The sequence below is a fragment of the Anoplopoma fimbria genome, chromosome 2 (genome assembly GCF_027596085.1).
Source record: "Anoplopoma fimbria isolate UVic2021 breed Golden Eagle Sablefish chromosome 2, Afim_UVic_2022, whole genome shotgun sequence".
Lineage (NCBI taxonomy): Eukaryota > Metazoa > Chordata > Actinopteri > Perciformes > Anoplopomatidae > Anoplopoma > Anoplopoma fimbria.
This window is the reverse complement of record NC_072450.1, coordinates 5488223-5510161: the sequence shown is the minus strand read 5'-3', so window position 1 is coordinate 5510161 and position 21939 is coordinate 5488223. Positions and strand designations below refer to the sequence as shown.

At 39.0% G+C, this 21939-nt stretch overlaps 1 protein-coding gene across 1 annotated transcript; it reads left to right on the top strand.

The window, feature by feature from the left end:
• Positions 1 to 12611: 12611 nt before the first annotated feature.
• Positions 12612 to 20974, top strand: LOC129102983 (excitatory amino acid transporter 2-like). Its single transcript, XM_054613226.1, has 10 exons — positions 12612 to 12747; positions 14038 to 14190; positions 15981 to 16231; positions 16333 to 16441; positions 16758 to 16884; positions 16985 to 17218; positions 17934 to 18128; positions 18594 to 18728; positions 19658 to 19865; positions 20903 to 20974. The coding sequence occupies exons 1-10, from the start codon at positions 12618 to 12620 to the stop codon at positions 20972 to 20974; spliced, it is 1614 nt and encodes a 537-aa protein (XP_054469201.1). The 5' UTR covers positions 12612 to 12617.
• The last annotated feature ends 965 nt before the right edge of the window (positions 20975 to 21939 follow it).

The window sequence follows — 21939 nt, the reverse complement described above, 5'->3', positions numbered from 1 at the left end:
GCATCTGACCTCTGACTATCTGACTACATTTCTCCAGAGGGATAACTAATTATCTGCAGAGTAGGGCATATATACAAACATGCATACATTTCTTTTCTGCTTGAAATAAGCAGAAAAGAAATAAGGACATTTTTCTGTTCAGTTTGCATGCACAGTTTCAATATCAAAATAAATTATTTGCATATATCTCACATGCATTGTCTGTTAAAAAATGAATAACATTCAAACAGCTCATCATTTAGAGTGCAGCGTGGATCATTCCGCTTGTTTGCATGCATTTTACAAGCTATGCTTGTGTGCATGTGCACCGCAGCACACCACGAAGTCCATATGTTCATCCGCCACGGTAAATACTGCATGCACGGCACCCGAGTATCTTCAGCCCTTTTTCGCATGTGAGCCGGTGGTGCGTTCGTGAGTTTCCCCCACAGTCTGTACAACATGTGCCGTTCATTTAGAAACACACTGAGAGGATTTGCTAAACTTAGCTCTTACTCCTGAGACGCAGACGCCCGCTGTGCTCTCCGTGGCTTTGTGCAGGACACCGTTTAAGCCCGGCCAATTAAACAATGAGTAGCTCAGTAGAGTCTGCCTCTGCAGCTTGCGAAGTGTTGGCAACATGGCAACTGAAGATTGTGTTTCTACTATAAACTGAAATACAAGAGCACATACTGAAGTCAACACTGTAAAATGCATTAGGGCCGCAACTTTAAACACATTACTGACTCTACTTCATATCAAAAAACCATAAAGAGAACCACATGAGAAAACACAAATGATAGTAATGACAAGTAGATGCATTTGAGTTGACATTATAGGCTCGGGGCCTTGATGTTTTAGACTAGAATAGGTCTCCAGCTAGGATGTCATGATGCTTAAAATGGGGTAAAAGTCTGCTAATCTATTACTCTTTAACGGAGAGAACACCCCAGCCAAGTCCTGAGAGGATGCACTGACCTCTCATCTTAAATCCCCACCTGTCTGTCTGCACTGTGCATGTGCAGGGTGTTTGTTCACGTCGCCAAAGGGGGAGGTCCAAGGATTTCTCTGCCTAGAGGAGGAGAGGGGGGAATATGCTGCAACACCTGTATGACTTCTCTCCAAAAAAGCTCTGCAAATCTCAGTGCTGCTTTAACTCAACCCACACTTGAAGGAAATTAACATTCACTCCAATCAGGGAAGCCAACAAATTTAACGAAGAGAAGACTTCAGCAGGTGAGCACTCTTCATTTAAATATGCTCGAGGCGGATGATTGCACTTTTCTGAATGTGTCTGACTGGAAAACAGGTAATTGCGAGTAATATAAAATGTAAAGTAGAGCAATTCGGCCTGCAATTCTCCCACAAGGTGACCCAAGCTTCATCCTCTGTAGTGTGATGCATGTTGATGCTGAATGTCACTCCTTGTACTTAATATAGTTGCTAGGTTTGACATTAATATGTAGCTGAAGGGAGGAGTTGTTACAATGTTTTTTACCACTGTGACCCAATTCTAAGAATACCTCAATGTAACGGTTGGTGCTGCCTGTGCTTGTATTTCTACTCCTACTCCGGAGTGAATAGCTTGTTGTAGGTCAACTCAGGATACTGGCAAAATGCCTTGAGTGAAAACCATCAGTGCACAAAAACAAGCCCAGTTGGTCCTCATCCACCAAGAAAAAAGAAAACACGAGAAACACACAGACTGTTGGTGAATTTAAAGATTAATGGCTTCACATCTCGGGACAGGAACAAGTCAACCCATGCGTTTTATGGAAGTGACAGTTTCTTAAAGCAATGCAAAACTGCTGGCCTTGGGCCACATGTGCATCATTAGAGATACGGCGCTCTGCAAGATCCACTCCCACCACACTCCCGACTCGAGACAAGGCTGCGAGAAGATGAAGTTCAAAAGAATAGCCCGGAGGGTTACACTGTAAATCCTGAGTAGATGGGTTGCACAACAGACAGTTTCGTCTTTTTTTTATGCTTGTTGTTAGGGAATCTGACTACAGACATAACCACAACCCCACAGTATAAATAAAACAATGTGTTTTGTGCATTTTCAATCTGTCGCATAGTATACTGTGCAGTGCAGTCTCACAGAGAGGTTAAGCTGTCCTAGTTGAGAACAGAGTGGACACCTGTTGCGTCAAACTGTTTTTTCCTGTTGTCACTCACTCACGTCACACCAACCCCTTCAATAAAAATAAAAAAAGAAGACAGAGTTTTATTGCAATATATAAATATATATATAGATCTCTTCTGACACCCCATGGCCTCACTTTCACTGGGTAGGCCGGCATATCAAACTATGACAAAAACACCTGCTTAGTTTTAGTAAAAACATCATGGTTGGGCTTCAAATAAGTACGTAAACTAGGCGAAATGTAAACAACCAAAATTGTGAAACATATTAACTAGACTTGGTCTCCTGGTTGATAGTCCTGGTTTGTTTGACCCAGCCACCTTCCTTCCCTGTGTCTTTTTTTCTGCCTCTACACTGCGTCATCAGACTCCCGCTGCATTTCCTCTGTCTAATGATATAATTATATTAGCAGCACTAGTTCTAAATGTCGCTATATCTAGCGAGGAAAGTTGCCAACTCGTCAACACTGACATCCTGTCCCTCCAGGCCCCCAGGAGCCACTCTCCCAATGTTATCATTATGAATGTAAACATCTGGATTTAGTGAGAATTTCAACAAATATAACCAAAAAAATCTAAAATACAATACAGACATACAGAAATAGTGATGTTCCTCCACTAAAATGACATGTTGTCCCTATGATTTCCACTAATAATCAAAAGCATGTCTCACCATTATTATAGGAACTCCTTTGAGTCTTTCCTATACAGTATTTGTACAAGGTCATTGTTTCCTCAGATCAAAAATGCCACAAAAAACTCAAAATTGCAGACAAAAAGGAGAGTATTCAGCTACGTAGGATGTCAAGGTCTTATCATCAGTTTGATACGATGTTTTTTTCTGTGAAACTTTGTAACTGTACACTGTACAGGATTCAGTGTTTGTATTACTTAGTTGACTCGTGTTTCTATGAAATGCATTGTTTTCATAAGGACATTTTATTTTTAAATGCTCATGTGTATATTCTTATTTACTGGGCACACTAACAGTGATAGCATAGATCATCAAATCGGTATGATCCTTGTAGCTAACTTGCTAGCTAACAGTATTCAACATGCAAACATGATTTTTGTTACTGGTAAGATATGGATTTTTAAGATTTCAGGTCAATGGCTGCTGGTTCCCACTGCTTCCAGCTAAGCAACATACTTTCTGGAACATTCTTTTAAATGCACTGAGATGGATCCAGCTTTAATTTGCCTTAAAGAAGGACTCAAAGGTTTTATGAAAAGAGTCTGAGTGGAAGCAACGTCTCCTTTTCAACTTCACTCTCAAGTGGAGGGGCATGATGGCAGAGCAAGTCAAGAGCTCCTTATCCATCTTTTTTTTTTTAATTGTACATTTCCTGCATAAGTAAGAGCAGTTAACTCTCTTAATCAGGAGCTGGTGCTGAGCTCTGGCTCGGATCCAACTGAAAATCCTGCTCTTAGCAGACGATGTAATTAAAATCATCAGTGAAACAGCATCATCAGCCGTGCGACATGCCTCTATGATGCAAAACAGGGTGTCTATTAGCTCGTGAGTGACAACACTCACTGTATGTAGCCTTCGCTGATGTGCATCCACTGTGCTGCATTTTTACCAAACTCACTGTATCGTTTCGAGTCCAAATGTGTGTCCTCGTGGTGAAATGTGACCCCAAATGACACCCCATGTAGCAGGAAACTACCACAGAACTAGTTTTTGGTACTTTACCTGGTGTTTATATGTCTATGGACTGATTTTCTGAACACGGTTGCAACCCAGCGAGATGCAGTCACGAAACATTCCATCAACATGAAGGCCAAGAGATTGAAGACGTGTGGTGTCGGAGCAATGGCGCCGGAAGTAGTGGGGTTGGGAATGGTAGGGAGCGATTGGCCCCTCCTCACTTTACGTCCCCCTGTGGCTGGAGTAATTTAAGCACAAGATGGTCTAACATTTCAAATCTTTGTTATAATCCTAACATTAATTAAAGTTGGATCTTAAAGTCTGAGCCGACGTCTAAAACTTGATTCATTTTTTCTAATGTTAGCCAAAAAAATTTGTCGCCGTTTAGTGGAAATTCAGCACAGTTGAATATTTTATTTTATCTCCTCATCAATTGATATTAACTGATGTCCTCTTTCAGAGTATCCCAGAAAGTGTTTTCGAATCACTGATCTATCATTGTATTGATTGTCGTAGTATGTTCATATGTTGTAGAATTCAGGGAAGTTTCACAGAGAGGAAGCCTCTCTTTTAGCAGGAACACCCTGATCACATTTGAATAGTTACACACATTCCCACTGGGAAGCTGCCCAGTACGACCACAGTCTGAGCTGCTTGCCAGTGAGCAGCTTCACAGGAACGGCTAGAGCAAAAAAAACTTTTTAAGATCTAAGTGTCAAATGAAAGCCTCTCACTTGTTCTATGAAGAGAGGCCGGCATGAATAATTATTGCAGTGTTTCAATATAAACTGAAGGAACATTTTTTGCTTTTGTAATAATGCGAATAATGTCACAACCTTCTGAACTGTAATTTCTATGTGTAGGTTGCATAGTGTGCTTGCTACAATGAATGTTAAATCTTTTTGGAAAAAAATCAAAATCCTTTGTTTGGCTATAAATCACAGAATAGTGATGGAAATTGGTATTCAATCCAAACATAAATGGCAACTTTCAGAACTGTCAAAGTTTGGCTATATGTTGACTCTCCAGAGATAATACAGTCTAGTTTCGAGAAAATGTTTTTCCTCTACAGCATATGGAGATAAACCCCTAGTGAGGCATATAATGTTTAACTGATCTGCAAGCATGAAATCCCTCAAAGCATTGACAGTGACACATGGAACCATCAGAAAAGCCCATTAATCCTCATTGTTTCTGCATGAATTGTCAATGTTTTACCAACTCACTGACCCCAGGGTTACATCTTTACACTAAATCTCTGCAGTTAATGGACCTTTTTCACATCCACAGCAACCATGTGTCAATTAATGCAACAGCCATTAGAGCATGCTGGGAGTTGCATTCTTTTTTTAGCATGAAATACCAGTATGTAGAAGGTGTAAACATCTGTGAGGTTCACAGACAATATATACAATAGCTTTTATTGTATATGGGATGCTTACAATAACAACACTTTGAGTCTGAAAGGCGTTGCTTGGCAACAGAAAACATACCGACTGCTTTGCCCCCATGAGATTGTTTTTTTTATAGGTTTAAAACCAAGATACTGTGGATGAGGGCTGTCCAAGTTCTGTTATATATTGTTTACATTCATTCCACTGAAAACACTATCCCTATGAATAAATACTGACGGTGAAACTGCGGCTGAATGTGACTGTTTATGCCGTAGTTTTTATGTAGCGATCAGTTTTATTATTTATATTATTTCCCCGCCAGCAGCAGAAAGAGATTTTGCTTCAGTACAGTATTTTCTGCAGTGTCTGTCTGAATGTGCTTGGAGGAATTTTCCCTTTTACGTCAATGCTGTCAGAAAGATTTTTGGTATTGAAATGGTTTTCTTTCTGTAGGTTCTGGATTGCATTTTTTCCTCATATAGACCACTGATAGTGTGGCTCTGACTACTTGCACTATGTAAGTCGAGGGCGAAAGACAAAGGCCTGCACATGTCAAATACCGAAAATTGGTTTGTATGCAACGCACCAGGCTTGCAACTAACTCCAGCGTAACAACAATTGCGTCCTTGTGACACGCTCAGCTGATGTAGTAGTGTTTCACCTGGAAATGAGACTGGTCTAGACACCCTGCTTATTGGTGGGGGGTTACACAGAAGACAGTATTAAGAGATTGCCGTCATACGGAGTGCTTAAACCTGCATTATTTCTAATGACCATCAGGGGGCGACTCCTCTGGTCCTAAAAGGAAGTCAGATTGTATTACTTCTCTCTTGATTTATTCCCTCAGTAAACACTGTAAACATGAGTTTATGGTCTCAATGGCTAGTTTCAAGTCTTATTCAATACAGCATGATGTTTATTTAGTAAATAGACGACAATGTAGGGAATGATTTAGGGCGGGGCTTCCTTTTGATTAACAGGTGGCTACCAGAGCCGTACATGGCGTCGCAACTCTGCAGTCCAAATATGGTCATTACTGTTCACTGTTTGCAAAAAAAACTGGCAAAGAGGATCCTTAGTGGAAATCAGACCTTTAGTAAATCTCTGTAATATGTGATTCTACAAACAATATCCACAAAAAGAATATTGCATTAATCAAAACCTCAGAGAGACTCAACAAAGGGAGAATATTCAACTCTACCAAATTTGTATTGACTGTGGGGCCTTTGTGTTTTAAGGTTTTATTGTAGTAAAGTGTTTCATTTTGTCCACCTCATATTCAACCAATCATGTTTCCCTTTATTCATTCATTGCATTTCAAAGCAGTTACTATAATACATTTTCAAAATAATGCAAATCTGATCCAAGGGTTAAATTCTTAGATTTCCATCTTTACACATGAATGCTATGTGAGAATGTAGGACAGGACATCATTCAAACAGGACAAAACAGAACTGATGAGACCGAAAACACAAAACCAGTGATAAAAAAAAAAAGCTTAACTTTATATTCAGATTCAATATTTCTGGGTCCTGGTTATTTATTAACAGTTTTGGCTCTTCTCATTCTTTATGTGTATGTCCTTGTTCACTAGGTGTCTGGACTCATTGATTATGTTGTAAAACAGGGGTGGAGCAGATAACAAAACTTATGATTCAGATTGTGTCCCGGTTTTGAGTCACAGATAGGATCAGCAGTAAGAAAATAGGAGCAAATATAACTTTTAGAAACACCCTGATCATATTCTATTGATCACATTTTTTACTGTTGTTTTGTTTTGTTCTAGCAGCTGGTAAACATTTTCTTTCTCACCAGCCTCTCAACAAATCATCTCAAATACACCAAATTTACTTTGTCATAGTTATCTGTAGTGGTTATTTGGATAAAAACACACAATAGAAATAATTAGGAAATACAAGATTGGAATTTTATTGACTTTTTTTTTTTAATAAGTTTTAATAATATATCATAGGCTACTATGAGCTAGTTTAGGGAAGTTTAACATCATAGTTCCATCTCAATTCTTATTTAATATTGCCATGAAAACATCTTCAAACAACTGTATTCATTCGAGTTTCTCGACAAAAACTACATTTTACAAATAACACTTGAACACATCACGATAACTTATTAATTTACCTTTACTCATATACTAATTATTGCTAAATAGAGCAAGAAAGCATTGACCCTCCACTTAATTGACATTAGCTGTGTGATAATCAGAGCAGTCTCCTTGGCTATTAGTGTATGTAGGCCTGGAACTGGCAAAATGTAGTAAAATGTCTAAATAAGTAATACATCTTTATAAAGTTATTGATTATATATCAGCTTTGTATTCTTTTTTTTTTGTTTACCAACTGATTAAAGGAAAATTAAAAAGCTTAGTTTCTTTTTACACTCCATTTTAAATATTTAACCAACAATAATATGTGTTGTTGTATTTAGTTTTGTTTGTTACTAAACCTTGACTTACGTTGTTCCACATTGTGTCACTGTATCAGTTAAACTCTACTCTAGTGAAGATGTGTGCAACAAATAAGTCAACTATTGCTGACTTGTTTCTGTTTTTCACCGTTAAATCAATGTATTCCTTGATTGCCATAAAGTAATCCACTATCAATATCACCACATAAAGGTTGAGACCTTTGTTTTATGATTTGCGGAAATGTGTTCCACGCTTGTGCACTTGTTCTCTGTGTGCGTCTGATCCATCTCAGTGTGTATGTGTGCTGGATTAGGGTGGCTCAGGACAGATTAGTTAATTATAGACACCTGCTGTCTAAGCATGGCGTGCGTTGTCAGGTGTTGCAGCATGAGGTCTGCTCGGCGCTGTGGATAGGAAAAAGGCGGACATGGTTTGGTATTATTGCATGGACAAAAGCTCGGCCGTGTGCTCTTAGTATGTTTCTTTTACTCCATGTCCAAGCACTGAGGGCGGCTCAGCAATGGGAATATCAACACAACGGGTAGAAAGTGTGAAGTACTTTTACACACTTTCACCCAGCAAAACTGCAGAGATGCTACGTCTCTTTCCCTCAGCAGCTTGTTTTATTTTTTTTATAGTCTTTCACTCTGCAATCAGACAGCTGGCATTCAATTCCCGCACAGCAATTAGTTGATTCCCCCGTCAAACTATAAAGCAGTAACACGGTGAAGCTGCCATTTCAATTGATTGAATTATAAGGCTTAATGCCTTCATAAGAGGCTGCGCGTCATCATGACTGACCTATAATAAGAGACCAAACAGGAGCATGACAACTGTCAAAATGTTAAAATGGCTCCAATGACCACACGCACTTTAGTAATCATCTTGTCCACATAAAGAGTCCCAGCGTAACATTAAAGACTAAACGCTGCCATGGCAACACCACCACAATGACTTCATGTCCAATGGCCGTGTGTCACACTGTGAAACTAAAAGGAGCCAGGAGGAGCAGAATCATACTGAGGCCACTCAAAGAATAAGCAGCAACACTTAAAATACCTCGAATCAAATCACGATTTAGTGCAGGCAGCTTGGCGAAACATATTATTGGAAGAGTACAAACAGCCAATTCATAAAATCATGAAAAGTATACATTTGGCTGGAGTTCCCTTTTATTTGCCTTTATCCAAATTATCAATTCATCTCAAGCATCCCGATGTTGGTCTAAGCCCGAGGGATAGAACTGACAAGCCACACGCATGCCGAAACCATTAAATCAGTCGGTAATACAAAAACGTACCCAAATATAAGCCGTAATCGATGTCTGATTAAATACTCGTAAAAACGCGTTGAGTGAAAAAGCTGCAATCAGTTCGTTCTTTCTGTTTTGCTCTCATTATCAACTCTTATTCCGCTCAATGAGTTCTCCTTGAGGCTTTTTGCGGTTTAATTTGTAGGTTATTGTTTACAGTGAACTTAATCTCGATGAACAGATTCTGCATTTATATTCATAATCTGAACAGAACCACATTGTGGTATCGGAAGCGTTCTGTTTTCCGTCTGCAGTCGGAGTAGTATTGACCAGTCACGTTCTAACCGGTTTGAGTTGACTGCAGGTAAACAGTCGGAACAAAAGATGGAGGACGCATCGGCCAATATGCAATCTTGGATAAATATGCAACCTCATCTGACAATGATTTAACTTTTTATTTATTTAAAATAAGCTTCTAAACTGGCTACTTGAGAAACAATCTGGTCGCACATATCATCTCACAATTCCATCTGTTGTCTCGTAAGATGCTAATTGGACTGTAAACAACGAGCAGCTCACGGAAAAGGAAGTCCAGACCTGGATATCAGCTGGCTGCACCACAACCCAAGAAATATAGTCCCTTGTCACACCGGTAGCCAATGAGTTACAATATTGCTGTGATCTTTAATTGAGAACCTGACAAATGTGTGCCCATGTTTTCCATGGCTCACATATCAATGAAGCATGAGATCACAAAATAATCACTTGGTTTGCGAGAAGCTTAGTCGTGTTGTTTGCCCATAAATCGCAGTAAATCATTTTAAGTTCTCCACAAGGCAGCACAGACGTACAGTAATCATTTGATCAGCCATTTTTAAGTGCGTTACCTGACTCCGGTTAATAACAGCATTCGAGGAAAACACGGTCTTAAATCTCCTGGCAACCTTTTTTGAAAGGGCTTTACAAAAAAAAAAGATCTGCAAGCCATGAACTTAATAATATCTGTACTTAGGTTCTGCAAGTGCAGCGTGTAGATGCTTAAAGGATTGACCCGATGAATATGCATTGTTTTGTTTTATGACTCTAATTTATGAAATCTAAGTAAATAAGCTTTCTGAAATATCCCAACACGATTTGTGTTTTCAGTAAAGTCAGAACCTAACACAACTCTCAGCACTTATTTTCACTTATTCAGGACCTTCTGTGACTTCATTTCATTGGAAGTCCAAAGCAAATGTAAATCATTCTCGCTGGAAGCAGAAGTAAACAAATAAACCCAAGCAAAATAAGAAAGGCATCAACAAGGATTTTCTCCCCCGTGCTAATCTCAGCAGGTCGACTCCACCCTCCCGGTCTGGGACACTCCTGTCATACCTCCAGGAGTCAGTTTACCTTTACGCACCTCCCTGAGGGCTGAATGATCTGTGCTTTGGGAATAGAAATCCAACTCTCAGAAAGAAGTGATTTGTAGATATTTCAAAGGAGAGACGATCCCCTTCTGAAGTGATATAATACTTTTTTGGGAGGTTCTGACTGGATTTACTAATGCACTGAGACATGACTTTGTTATTTTTTCCACTGACGAGGATGGCTGTGCAGTAGCTCTCCAAAAATACAATTTCAATCCAAAACAACATACAAAACAACTGGTAAGCATTATTGGTAGCACATAGTGATGTGGTAGTAGTTTATGCTATGAGTCATGAAAACATTGGTTCTGAAGAGGGGGGCATCAAAATAGCATTCAGCCACTCCTGTGAAGTTTTATCTTGAGAGCTGAAAGATGTATGCAATAATAGCTGCGGCCTTTTGTGTGCAGAAGTAGCCGATGTAATGGAAAACATCCGTCCAACCCTGCTAGTGATATGTTGAAGTATGATGTTTTTCAGATTTCTTTGTCATTACAGCACATGCATTCCATATTGCAGAGATGTTGATAGAATGTATTTTGTGTGAATCGCGTAAAATTACCAGTTTGCGTTGAAATCGTAAACATTTCCTTTCGTTTGGTACTAAACTGCCTTACATTGCTGATTCACGATTTCATTTCTTTGTTGTTAGTCTTAAAGGATTTGTTCAATGCTTTTGGTAAAACTAAACAAAGAACAGTAAAGTTTGTTATTCAAATCAGTAATCTCCTGCTTAACAGTGGTCAGGCTGAGTGGTGGTGACACCTTGACTTTTCCTAGGAAGCCCCTTTTCAGTTGCATAACTGGTGCTGGAGGTGCTAATTATATCCTCTTTAGAAGGCTTAGGTCTCATTAATGCTAGAGCACAGTGTATCAGACAGGTGTGATTCACTTGCCAATTGCTTTGCCCTCACCTCATATGTTCTCTGTTCCATTTCTCTTCTGCAAAATGTTATCCAAGGGTTTGTTGAATTATCAAGAATGTTATTGAATGTGGGAAGAAGAGTACATGATGTTTCTTTAGTGCCTAAAATTAAAGCTTTTTTGCCCTTCTGTACTGTGTGTTGGCCTGAAGTGAATTACTTTTTTCTAGTTGGAAACTTTTCACTCACTCCACCACCTCCGCTGAGATAAACTTTTATTCTATAATGTTTGCAGCCAGCATTAATATTCCAGGTGTTAAAGTCACGAAAGTCGAGTGTCCAAATGACCCGCCATTTGCCGTTGCATAAGTGTGCATGTCTGTGCAAAGGATTTATCGGCTGCCCAGGGGAAAGCTGATCTTTAAGTCAAAGAGGCTTTGCGGCGGACCATAACAAACCTTAGACACTTGTTGCTTCTGTGAGATGATGAAGCAGCAAGATCGAAGGATGGACGGGTTCACTGTCTGAAATGAACATCTTTGAGTAATGAAACAAAAAGCATGAAGCCAAATCACTGATCATGTAAAAAACACATATATTTTATGTGCTTGTGATGGAAAAACACTTTAACGCGGACATAATGTGTCATATTATCATAAATAACTATGCATAGAAATCCAGCAGAAACAGCAATAGACAGCAGAAGCAGAGGAGGGGGATATGAGTAACAGCTGGTGTTCTGTTTATTCCAAATCGAGTAAAACTGGAATAATTTGTTTAAAATGCAGATTATAAACAGGCTCTTTATTGATTCTGTGCTAATTGTTTGGGAATGTCAGTCACTAATTATAAAAGGCCATCTGTAAACTTTTTACATACTTTGCATGCAATCAGAATGTAGAGTATATGCAAAATGTAATCATGTGTGCATGTGCCCTAATTGATTAGTTAATGACACAAGTAAACACTTTGGTTATAGAAATATTGCACATCAATACCATCATCAATACCCTGTGTTTTGCCGATTTGTCACTGCTAACTCTACCAGTGCACATGATCTCACCACTAGGAGGGTATCATGCGTGGGAGATTCACGTTATCCCCCTAGACCCCACCCTTAACTGCACAGGCGCCCTGACCAACCAGTAGGAGTTGATATTGCAGTGACGAGAATATGATCCCTCACTGGCTTCCCGCTAACAAACATTGTCAGAATGCACAACCAGGCTGGAAGTCTGTAGCATTTTCTAAATAATATATGTGAATGATAAAGGTTGTCTCAGCAACAACTGGCTGTGCATAAATCTTTCTATTTGTTCCATACTCGGCAATAATGGAAAATCTCTACTAGTAGATAGATCCTTTACATAATTATGATGTAACCCCATCTCTATTTCAGCCTCCTTCATATTCTTTATGTCTTCTCTAAGCATACAATTCTGTTTGTAATTAATACCAGCTCTTCTTCCGTCTTTGCTTCTTTCAGTGCCAACAAAATGCAGAAGCAAGTGGAGGTCAAGATGGACGGGAGCCACCTTGAGCCCATAGTGGAAACTCCCGCCGGCATATGTAGCAGTCTGTGCGATAAAATCATGAATAACATGGTTCTCACTCTCACAATCTTGGGTAAGTTGTTTTGTTCCTGCTACTTCCACCCACAATACATCGATATTCAACTACCGCTGATGGGGGCCGGAGCCTTTTCCCAGCATGCATTGAACAAAACGTAGATTGTTCAGTCCATCGCTGCACTTAGACACAAAAAACAAACACCAATAGAGATAGAATTAGAGCAGGACAGACTTTGAACATATTTTTATGGTTATTTGACAAAAAGATAGTTGTTATGGTGACAACATGTAAAGTGTCGTCACAGCTCATTGGCATGTAGCTCTGGCTAGCTAGTTAGCTAGTCAGCTTATTTTGTTTTATGTATTTTCCGTAACCAGTGTAGCATTAAAATCATGGTGGAAATATCAAGCTAGCAAAGCAACCAGCTGTCCACTAGTTAGCTAGCTGGCTTGTAAATTCCACCGTGCTTCAGTGCTAATCTTGTTACAACAAATAAGCAATACAAAGTTGTCACTCGTCTGGTGATAGCAATGTGCTTTCCTACACTGTGGATGAAGCATTACGTTGTTAAATCGTACTCGTTTACTCTGTCTCTCTCTGTGCTTTGTAAAGTTAATACTCCACGGCTTGTTTTAGTCGTTACTGCAAAACCTCAGCTTAAAAGTTATCCCATTACAACAGTCGCAATGGCAACAGTACACATAAAATGGCCGCCGCTGTGACAATCCTGCTAAGTCAGTTTGAATGAGAATGTCCGTTCTACTCCTGTTTTATTTCTATGTTTTATTGGAAATTAACTGTGGATCAGCAGACAATCCACCGTCACATTTTTCTAAATACCATTCCAATATGAAAATTGCTCACAGCTTCTTGTTAAATGCATTCAAAAGGAAAGGAGTTGCATTTAAATTGTTCTTTGATACTCTGTTTTAATATTTCAGTTGAATTAAATAAAAACAAGTTAAAGGTGTTGTCTTTGTTGTTATTTCTTTACTGTTTTGAACAATTTTTAATCCTACATGTGTTGATAGAAAACATTTATATTGATGTTATATTTCCTTGTGGCATTATTTTATAAAGTTAAACACAATCGACCTCATGTAGTTAAAAGTTTTATTCGTCACACAAGTAAACAATTATGCTGTAATTAATGAGGTAACGCCATGGCAACGTGGCTCTCAGAAGACGGATTGGGTTCTTATTTTAAAACTCTAATTAGCAAAAGGTGAGATTGTAATTATCACGCAGATGTTTGTGTTCGGCATCCAGACTTGGTATCACATATCTCATGGCTCAGAGTCACCACGCTTAGTGATTGATTTTTTGTTTTTCTCGCCGGCTCAGGTGTGTTTCTGGGCTCCATCTCTGGAATGCTGCTGCGGCACATATCGCCTCTCCCTCCTGATGTCATTATGATCATCTCCTTCCCTGGGGAGATCCTAATGAGGATGCTGAAGATGCTTATTTTGCCTCTTGTTGTTTCCAGTCTGGTCACAGGTGGGTGAGGTGCTACAGACGCTGCTGCAAATGTTCTGCTCAATTTGCTGAAATGGGGATTGCATTGGGGTAACTTGTTGCTGCCTGACAGCTGAGCTGCAACAGGAGTGATGAGAGAGTAGGCAGGGGTTTTTTCCTTCAGGCATTTTGTGTATAAACGAGACCTGTTTGGAGGTCGAGAGGCATACCTATGTTTTTTCTTTTGTATTTCCATACTTAAAAACTATATTTAGTGGGAACATGTACTACAAAATATAAAACTAGGACCAAATGAATCCGGTCGCCAGGAAAAAATGTTGGCATTGTATGTTTCTACAAAAGTACAAATGGATACATTGAATGTCTATGTTTTTGTATTCGTTATATTATCATGTTATTATTTTAACACAAACCACGATCTTTATTCTATCCTTAACCAAGTCGTTTCACAATGTTAAACCCATGGCATTGTGCGTTCACTATGGAACGTTTTTTTGTTTTTTTCTTAAGAAACTTAGACATTCAACATATCCGTGGTTTGCATGAATTAACAATGCCAATATATTTTCCGGCGACTGGGTGGACAAAATCTATTGATACACAGTATAAAGATACTTTTTTGGCAACATTCCCTTTGAAATACACATCTATGGAAATTATAGAGCACATGGTTGTCCTTCATTTGAACATTTAGTTTATTATATTTTTATGTTCTTTTGATTATGTTCTCCAACTCATCTGCATGTTTTTTTCAATACCTTGCAATCACATGTCAAATTACAACTTTGATATAAATCTTTTACTTTTTGTAATCATGATGCACATGTGATAATTCAAAAGAAATGATCTACAGTATGCAGACACATTTATCAACATTACCCCTCCACAACCTTGACAGTTCACACGACTTCTAGCAAAGCCTTTCTTACAAACTCAATTTCCTTCCCCTCAGTAATCAACGAATGTGTTAAAAACTGCAGTTAGTCATTATGAGCTGTTCCAGAAGTTGAGACAAATGACAAAGTCGAGAAACAGTGTTACAATCGGTTGCTGTCACACTGGGAAAGAAATTCAATAGATAAATCTTATTGTTCATACAAATGTGAAATTAAAGTGTAGACATGTTCTTTTTCTGTACTCTAGCAGAGTCTCTGACTGAGTCATCTCACTTTGGAAGCAAGCCATGGGAAATGTTTTGGGTACACAATTAGTTTTTCCAATATATTTGCACAATATGTTCTCACAGCGAGAACAGTCAGAAAACCAACACTTATTTAAATGAGGTTAGCCTTATGTGTGGAGGTTTCACAGTTCAAATGCTGCAAGCCGGTCTGACTGGAAGGCCATCAGCAGCTGGTGGGCGAAGGCAGCTCATCAATTTAATGGTGATGTTAAGTTTTAAATATATTTTTTTAAGCATTTGTGCTATACATTTGGCATTTGTATATAATAAGGAACTACTTTACATTCTTTACAAAATGAAATAGGAAAAAACAGAGAGAGAGAAAGGGAAAAGTAAACAGAAAATGGGGAATAAAACCTGTCGCATCCAATATTCTCAATATAATCAGTTTTTAATCTAGAAATAATGCTGAATTTTTCTGCTTTCCATTTTGGGACAAAAGTACAAAAATCATGATGTTTTGATCAGATTTCATTCATAGCTACCTAGAGAAGAGGTCATATGTACTACATGAAAATTGACAGACTCAAACAAAATCTTACTCTACTCTACTATCTGATAAAGAAATAAACATTTTCAATATTGGACACTTACTTGATTTTCCTGTAAAAACATACTATGCCAACAGGTCTTGCGGGTTTGGATGCCAAATCCAGTGGCCGCTTAGGAACCAGGGCCATGGTGTACTACATGTCTACGACGGTGATCGCGGCCGTCCTGGGAGTGATCCTGGTGCTGGTCATCCATCCCGGTAACCCCAAACTGAAGGCTAATCTCGGGCAGGGAAAGAAGAACGACGAGGTGTCGAGCGTGGACGCTTTCTTCGATCTCATCCGAAACCTTTTCCCAGAGAACTTGGTGCAGGCCTGCTTTCAGCAGGTAGGAGTCTCGCAGAAAGATTTCACCCACAACATAACGTCTGATTCATGCGTCACTTGCTCCAACTCTTTGTTCTTTCCTCTGCTTCTTTGTCGAAACAGATCCAAACAGTAATCACAAAAGTACAAGTGCCCACAAACAGAACCAAAGCACCCCCACAGTTCACAGTTAAAAGGTCGCTCCAGTTCAAGGGTGGGATGAACGTCCTAGGTAGGTGAAAAGTTGGAAAGAACACCCACTGCAGAGCTGAAGTTTTTGAAGAAAACCACAAGTCCTTTTTTTATTTTCAAGTACATAATACTAAAGAAAACAATAAGACCCACCTCAACCTAAACAGATCGAAAAACTAATTATTTTGGGTATAACAATAAATTGAATTGTCCTTTTCAACACCTGTAGCGCAGAAATTCTATTACTTTTCAGAATATTAACTTGATTTTTTTGCATTACTGCATACACAGACCAAACAATGTACATCTCCATCAATGATTAATGCCCTTATTACAACATTACTGTGTTTGTACAGGTTTGATTGGATTCTTTGTCGCTTTTGGAGTAATTATGGGCAAAATGGGAGAAAAGGCCAAGATGATGTTGGAGTTTTTCAACGTCTTGAATGAGATTGTTATGAGGCTTGTTGGCGCAATTATGTGGTAAGTGCAAGCCATATATTAAAAATACTAATAATATACTTGCAGATATAAAACATAAAAAGAGTAATCCTAATGACAAACATCTTGTGTCCATCTTTAGGTACTCCCCTTTTGGTATTGCCTGCCTCATCTGTGGAAAGATCATCTCCATTGCGGACTTGGAGGTGGTCGCGAGGCAGCTGGGGATGTACATGGTCACTGTGATAGTGGGCCTCATCATCCACGGAGGCATCTTCCTACCACTGATATATTTTGTGATAGTAAAAGAAAACCCCTTCAAGTTCTTCATGGGGATATTCCAAGCTTGGGTCACGGCACTTGGAACGGCATCCAGGTATGAAGAATTTCTGTTTCTGTTGAGAATTCTTATTCTTGACCCTAGTGAGCTCAGAATCTCATGCAGCACACTGGAGTGCTGCATGTTTTTTAGAAATACTCACATTTCTCTTTTTCCTCCATGGCAACGCGTTAGCTTTATTTCAAATGGTAACTAAGAAGTAGTCTTGCTTCTCACTTTGCCTCCGTGTGGGAGAACTTCCCCTGTACCAGATGTTTTATTAAAGGGGTAGATGCACTCTTTCCCCTCCTGAGGTGAGCTCGCTCCTGTCACTTGTTAATTAACAGACGAAAACATACACAACAACTGCAGAGCCACAACTGTTGTTTTCTCTAAGAGATTCAGCCTCAAAGTGAACTCAAACTTAAATAACTTTTTTTACTTCTTTGGTGAAGTGAAACTTTTTAGCCTATATTAGTCTGTTTTATTTAACTAATTAACAATGAATACATTATCATAGTCCATAGTTCAGAGGGATTTATGTTCATATGAATAGAATAATAGTGTAATTAAGTTTAAAAACTGCAGCAACATCAAGTGCGACCCAGTCTGATTAATTCTCAACAGACATTCTATGATTTGTAGTAAAGTTCTTTATTTCTGCAAGGTTTTTTTTTGTGCCAAATTGGGTGCAGAGTTTGCAAACATAAACGGACTGCATGCTGTTCGTGACTAACACAACCAACATTTCTTCCTGTTTCATTTGCCACAGTGCCGGTACCTTGCCCGTCACTTTCCGATGCTTGGAGGAGAACCTGGGCATCGACAAGAGGGTCACCCGCTTCGTCCTCCCGGTCGGCGCCACCATCAACATGGACGGCACGGCGCTTTATGAGGCCGTGGCCGCCATCTTCATTGCTCAGATGAACGGGATTAACCTCGACTGGGGCCAGATTATTACTGTCAGGTGAGAAAGCGGCTCCAGATGAGGACATCACGACAGATTTGCAAGGTCACATTTCAGCAGTATATTAGCCAAATTCTTCGTTCCAAATCCACCTGAGCCAAAGAATGAACATAATATTTCAAATGAAAGTCTTCCTCCTGGATACAGGTGAAGCATTTGTGCAGAAAAGAGGTCAAACCTCCAGCAAAATGAAATGTTTTTTAAATACAAAAAACAGTGGATATTTCTGTTTATTTCACATAACTTGAATAAAACTATAGTTTTAGGGTTTTTGTACCATTGTGGATATATTTCTTACAATCAGCCACACAATCAAATTCATTTTTAAGATTATTCTCTTGATAATGGTCAGGCACTGTATTACTCATACCCTTCCTAGTGAAATACAGTGTCTGCATGTTAAAATGGTTCAGTCTGCAGTACCTTCTGTCCTCCTGCTGAGAGTTGAATTTGCTTCCTCTTTAGTATGACAGCCACCCTGGCCAGTGTTGGAGCAGCCAGTATCCCCAGTGCTGGACTCGTGACCATGCTTCTGATCCTCACGGCGGTGGGGCTGCCCACCCAGGACATCAGCCTCCTGGTCGCTGTCGACTGGCTGCTGTGAGTTCCCCATCAACACTAATGCTATTGTTGGAAACATAAAGACATTTCCAATCACCATATTTTTGTAATACTTTTAATATGCATGTTTACAAATCTTCAGACTGTTTACCCCTCAAAAAATCCCTGAATAAGACCAAACTAAAGGTTTTTGTGCCTTTAAGCTTAAATAGTAAAACTAGCTTAAATAATAATATCATTAATTAAATAACCTTCGCCTGAATATTGAATTATTTTGGAAATGTTTGCCCTTTAAAATTATATTTTGTAAATTAAACAGATTCTGATTTTTTTTTTAGTAATTTTTCATTGTCTATATTTTATCACAAATAAATTAAAGAGCCCTTGTTTTCGTTGGCTTCTCACAGGACACCCAGGGATGTTCAAACCATCCACTAACCATCCTTTCTTGCTCCTCGTTATTATACTACCTAACTTTATATTCACGTCACTTTCAATAACTGTTGCTCTATATACCAAATGCAAAAACATTGACATTCAACCTATCTCTAGTTTGCATAATCGCACGATGATATTACTTTTTCCTGGCGAGTGGGCTGGCAGTGATGAACCCTCGTCGCAGCCAAAGTATCATCAAAACAACTGCTTGACTTTGATTTGAATGTACAGGTTTTCGCTGATGTGTCTCACTGCAAAGTGATCATTTTCTACCAGTCTCAAACATATGTGTTGCGGGTGTAAGAGAAACTCAAGCTTTGATAACTTTTCTGCAGACTATTACTCTCTATATGCCCACTCATTCACTTGCTTACATCTCCATGTTAATTCAGAAGATTACTAATAACATAGCTTGAAACCAAAAATAAAACAGAAAAAAGACACTTTTCATGCTCAGTATTGTTTTTCCTTTTTGGTTTCATTAATTATACTCCTGTATCTTTCAAACCACTTTCCTCTTCAACATTTAGGGATCGTTTCCGAACCTCCGTCAATGTGGTTGGGGACTCCTATGGAGCCGGTATCGTGTACCACCTTTCCAAGCACGAGCTCGACTCCTTCGACCAACAGGCCCGGATGGAGGAGTTCGAAATGGCAAAGACACAGTCCTTCTTTGAAAACAACACCAACCAGAATGTATACGGTCACCACAACTCAATCTTGATAGACGACTGCAAGGTACATTTCACGTTAACGGACATAGAGACGTGTATGTAGAGAATCCTCCCCAGCTCTGTGTTTGTGTTTCTTTTTCTATGTGACTTCTTGTATCGGTGTATTTGTGTGTGTGAATAGTAAATGTCCTATTTTTTTCTAAAAAAATGGTTTTAAAAAAGGGGTGAAAACGCTAAATAAATATTTCTATATTTATTTATTCACCTGTTACTCATATGAAAAAGCAGTTTTTGTGGTACTGGGTTCAACAAAAGAAAAGTACATTATTTTTTTATATTACAGTTTTGTTTTTTTATCATCTTCAAAAACTCTGTTTGACTCTCATGAAACCTAAATGTAAGTGTTTCATTTTAAGCATCAACCATTCCTAATGCGTTGTCTTGTACACAACTATATTTGACTTGTATTTTGTTGTTGCATGTTTTGATTTTATTAAGAGACTGTTATTTATTTTTTCTTTTGTCTACCTAATTGGACATGTATTTATGGCAGCCCTGACCAAATTACATTTTTCAATCATTAGCCATCTTTTTGAAAGAGTTTTTTTTTGTAGCCAGTGGTATACATAAAGACTGCTGTTTCACCATGTTACATCCAAAGTGATGCATACATTTATGAAATGCCTATATGAGTTATTTTTAGAGAATTTCTCTCATACAGTAGAATTTTGTGATTTTTCATTGTCTGTATGATGCAACTTTTGCATGCTGATTACCTCGATGACTGATTATTGTAATTCGGTTGGGCAGAGAATCCATAAAATACATGGCCAAAACTAGAAAAAACACTGATTATCCATATTTTCATATAATATTGTATCTGACAAACCCCACTGACATGTAAACAGCATCACTGTATCATTGTATCAGTGTATGAGATGACATGTGTTTCAATGCTGGGGGATTTGCACAATAATTCAGCCCCAAGATCAATGGCCTGATTGTAAAGACGCAATGGCTTCTCTGCTCCCAACCGTTGACGGTTTTCTAAATGACGGTGCCTTGGCCCCACAGTTAGATGTTCTTGATAATTGCTTACAGGTCACCAATGGCCAAAATGGCAACGCTGCAGGGTTCTCCCTTGTTGAGGAGGGACCATGGAAATGCGAGTAAAGCAGATCCAGATGCTGCTGCGCCTTACCCCTGAGTTCCGACAGCTTTAACTTTCTGCCGACACAACTATAAAAATCAACAAAAAAAGAAAAAAAAAAAAAAAAAAAATCACATAGAAAAGAAGGAGCAGTACAGAGTGAACCACGAGAACGAACAGTCGGCCGGTCTTTTTTTCATTCAGTTACCCATCCGGGGAGCTACTGGAGCATACTACAGATGACTCACCGAACTTGTGTTAGATCTTGCATTTGCACTAGACACAAACTGTAATGAACTTGGTGCATTTCGAGCGCTTTGTACAGAAGAATACATCATGCGGTTGACTACACTCAGGGCCTTACTTGGTGCTGCTGCAAGCTTCTTGTTCTGTCAACAAAAGACTTCTTCGACCTCGTGCAACATCTCATTTCTCTCTTTTATATTGAAGCATTTTCTTTGTAGCTCAAAGGGCAGGGATGATACATGGATGATGTCCTTGGTACATTTAATGCAAGGACCGAGAGAAAATGTAAAAGTTGGTGTAAATGACTGTTACTTTTACAAATCAGCAGATCAGAATCTGACAGATGGAACAGAATGATATAGTTTCTTTGTGTGGCATTGTGATGTATGTGATGGTTAAACACTCCATTACCTTTGACTGTTTGACTTATGGGATTACACCGTGATGTCACACACATGGCCAAGCCTAAGAAGCAGAGCTTAGGGCTAAGACCATAAGAGCAGAGGGGGTGACCTCTAAAAGTGGCAACAAAACAGCACAGGATGTGTCGCAGGGAGCTTTAAAGCAGAAAATAGAGTATGTGAAGGGTGCCCTCACAGCTATTTATCCATTGATTTATTACTTGTTTTTGTATATATGTTCTGTATGAGCAATGCACTAGGTTTCTGTTTGTAGTCAAAAAGGAATGCCTTTGTGCTGCAATGTGCCGTGTATTCATGTGTGTTTCTGAGAGCAAGAGGAG

What these genes read in the sequence shown, in the direction of transcription:
- LOC129102983 (XM_054613226.1), top strand. Translation starts at nt 12,618, where the DNA reads ATGCAGAAGCAAGTGGAGGTCAAGATGGACGGGAGCCACCTTGAGCCC. An exon ending in TGTTTCCAGTCTGGTCACAG is followed by an intron (nt 14,191 to 15,980) that starts GTGGGTGAGGTG and finishes CTATGCCAACAG; the next exon opens with GTCTTGCGGGTTTGGATGCC. An exon ending in GGCCAGATTATTACTGTCAG is followed by an intron (nt 18,129 to 18,593) that starts GTGAGAAAGCGG and finishes CTTCCTCTTTAG; the next exon opens with TATGACAGCCACCCTGGCCA.